A 3,201-nucleotide genomic window follows, 5' to 3' on the forward strand; every position below is an offset into this window, starting at 1 on the left:
TTGAAACACATTATGCCATACATGGAGATCTCCCAAATCTCTTGATTGGCAAGTGTTTCACTTGCCCATATTTGGAGATCACTGAACTCTGCCAAGTTGGTGCGTGATCAATATGATGTCATAATACAGACGGACATCCATGTATTTTGTAGCCGTCTTTTTTGTGTGGTGCTCCTGGAAGGAGCTAAGGTCCAACATGTGGCTTTGTCCGAGACGCGAAGCGTGGCCTACATCTGGCCTACATCTTGGCACAAAGCACTCAAAGTTTGTTGTACGCAGCTTTGCGGCACGCATAATGAAATTAATTCATAAATAGCACTGCACACTGAACACTAGGTGTTTTTGAGCGGTGGTAGACCGCTCCTATACGTGGCTGTGCGTGTGTCTGTAGCCTTTTTCCTCAGCGTTTTGCCAAAGCAAAATGTGTGTACGTAGCATCATGTTTGTCTAGTGATGTCACATGTCGTATGTCTGTGTCTGTCATCCTAGATTAAAATCCTAGTCTGAAGACGTTATGCAAGCACGACCATGTTTTTTTCTGGTTCAAATCTGCTGCAGAGACAATCAAACAAACCCCATGACTTAATGCGGTGGTTTTCTACCAGTGGTCCGGGGACCAGAAGTGGTCCTTGAGGGGATTCGAGGTGGTCCCCAAGCTAAACGATGGAGAATAACCACATGGACCCTTATAGATCTTTAACTCTTGAAAGCCACAATGGACCCGCAAGGGTGCATTTGGTTTCATTTTACGCTCTCAATTCCATTCAGCATGGAATTGTGGACAAAATCCTATCCAACGATATTAATATTCTACGTCTGTTGCTCAAATATTGAACAAATAATGGACCTTGCTAATCGATAAACATTGATAAGTGATAATCACATTTTGAACAGAACAGTTTTATTGACAGGGACGTCACATGTCCAGAAGCAGCAAAAGCGGGTCTTCCACCACGGCTTTGATCTTGCGCAGGAACGTAACGGCTTCTCTGCCGTCGACGAGTCGGTGGTCGTAGGTCAGCGCCACGTACATCATGGGACGGACCTCCACCTTGCCGCGGACGGCCACGGGCCGGTCGAAGACGCCGTGCATGCCCAGGATGGCCGACTGCGGCGGGTTGATGATGGGCGTGGAGAACAGGGACCCGAAAACCCCGCCGTTGCTGACGGTGAACGTCCCGCCGTCCATGTCCTCGACGGCCAGCTCGTTCCGGCGGGCCTTTTCCCCCAGGTCGCTGAGGGTCCTCTCGATGTCGGCCAGGTTCATGGTCTCCACGTGGCGGATCACGGGCACCACGAGACCCTTCGGCGTCGCCACGGCCACGCTGACGTCTACGTAGTCTCTGTACACGATCTCTTTGGTCGTGTCGTCGATGGCGGCGTTGAGGACCGGCTGGTCGCGCAGGGCGTGCGCCGCGGCCTTCACGAACACCGACATGAAGCCCAGCTTGACGCCGTGTTTCTTCAGGAAGGCGTCCTTGTGGACGCTCCTCATCTCCTGGACGTTGCTCACGTCCACCTCGTTGAAGGTGGTCAGCATGGCGCAGGTGTTCTGGGCCTCCTTGAGCCTCTGGGCGACTCTCAGCCTCATGCGGGTCATCTTCACCCTGCTCTCCGTTCTGGCTCCAGCCGGCGCAGCACTGGGCTTGACGACGGCGGGAGCAGGCTCGGCTCGGGCAGGTCTTGCTGCCGGCACCGGCACGGCAGCAGGGACGGGAGTGGGAGGGGAAGGAAGGCCTGGGGCTTCGGTGGCTGGAGTATCCGGGGCAGGTCGCGTGGCTGCTCTCGCCGCTCCTCTCCGGAGTTTGAAGAGGGGCATCCCGGCCTCCACCCTCGCTCCATCGGCCACAAAGAGCTCCTCCAGGACACCGTCTGCAGGAGAGACCACTTGCATCGTGGTCTTGGCCGTCTCGATTTCACACACCACCTCGTCTTCGGCCAACCAATCGCCCACAGATTTCTGCCACTTCACGTCGCCCTCCGTGATGGACTCGGGAAACGCCGGGGCTTTGACGGTGATCACTTCACTCCTGAGAACAGCTGATGTTTTGAAATATCTGGCGGGGAAGACATCAGCCGAAGACAGGGGTGGGCGTGACCTATTAGCCGACGACAGGAGTGGACGTAACTTTGTGGTCCTGTCAACCGCCCAGTTGAAGGCAGAGAGACTTGACGCACTCCGTCGAGCCAGAACATGATGTCCCTGACGAGCTGCTGACAGGGAGGTACGATAAAGACATCGTAAAGGTGATAACATGACTGCTGTTGCTGTCGGCCTGCGGCAGCGACCAAGTATTGTGAGAAAAGTGCTCTGCGTAACTGCGTGTCTCTTGTAAGCCTTAATATGGGCAATCTCCCAAAGCTGATTGGTTGAAACACTCGTCGGTGTTTCATCAATACGTCATCATAGTGATGTCATGACTGCCCTTCCAGGTACTCTGACGTCATAGAACATCAGTATCCATGGCAACAGGCGGCTGCACCAGTTGCACATGATCTATCTTTATCATTTAGGACGCAGAGCTGGTGCTTAGTCTGTTTACTTCTAACTCTACGCTGAATGCTCATGTCAGGGTGCGGACGTTTATTTCAGACGGCCGCGCGAGCAAAATGCCTCGCAACCGACTCGACGACGGGGTTTCTCGGGAACAGCGTTTTACACGGGTTCCCTGCGGCACGTGGACACGCGACGGCGAAAGCCGCATCCAGAGGTGAGAAGGGGAAGGGCGCGGTGGCGGACAAGGAAGAGAGGGAAGGCCCGGAGGTTTGCACAGATCCCAGGAGGCTGGCCTCCTACGCCGTGGGAGTAAACATCTTCAAGCTGGGAGAAGACCCCCAGTTGAAGCCCCCAGGGGAATACCCGCCGTGGCTCTTCCAGGTGGTCCTGGGACCCCCGAAGAGGCAGGAAGAGCTGGAGGAAGACGACAGGACGTACCGGAAGGTTCTGAGGAAGGAGAACATGTGGCGATTCAACAGACTACATAAAGGAACCGAGATCTAGGGCGGTGGTGCTCAAACTATAGCCTGGCGGGGCCCGACGTTATCTGTGTTCATTCCTTCCACAGTATAACGTCTGGACTTCCGTTGATTGGCAGCGAGTATACCGATTATTCTGTGATTTGGGCCAATCAGTGACTGCTTCCGCACTATGCTTCCGCACAACAAACGTAGTCTTCCTGACAACAAGTGAAAAGATTTCCC

At 54.4% G+C, this 3,201-nt stretch overlaps 2 protein-coding genes across 2 annotated transcripts; one reads left to right on the forward strand and one right to left on the reverse strand.

Moving 5' to 3' along the window:
* Positions 1–916: 916 nt before the first annotated feature.
* LOC308305688 (dihydrolipoyllysine-residue succinyltransferase component of 2-oxoglutarate dehydrogenase complex, mitochondrial-like) lies at positions 917–2,257 on the reverse strand (the record flags this gene model as incomplete). The annotated part of the gene is made up of 1 exon (XM_080750529.1): positions 917–2,257. The coding sequence occupies one exon, from the start codon at positions 2,255–2,257 to the stop codon at positions 917–919; it is 1,341 nt and encodes a 446-aa protein (XP_080606655.1).
* Positions 2,258–2,566: 309 nt separating this feature from the next.
* Positions 2,567–3,001, forward strand: LOC308305494 (large ribosomal subunit protein mL54-like; the record flags this gene model as incomplete). Its single annotated transcript, XM_080750290.1, has 1 exon — positions 2,567–3,001. The coding sequence occupies one exon, from the start codon at positions 2,567–2,569 to the stop codon at positions 2,999–3,001; it is 435 nt and encodes a 144-aa protein (XP_080606416.1).
* Positions 3,002–3,201: the final 200 nt, after the last annotated feature.

This window comes from Nannobrachium achirus, assembly GCF_963921795.1.
Source record: "Nannobrachium achirus genome assembly, chromosome: 20".
NCBI lineage: Eukaryota > Metazoa > Chordata > Actinopteri > Myctophiformes > Myctophidae > Nannobrachium > Nannobrachium achirus.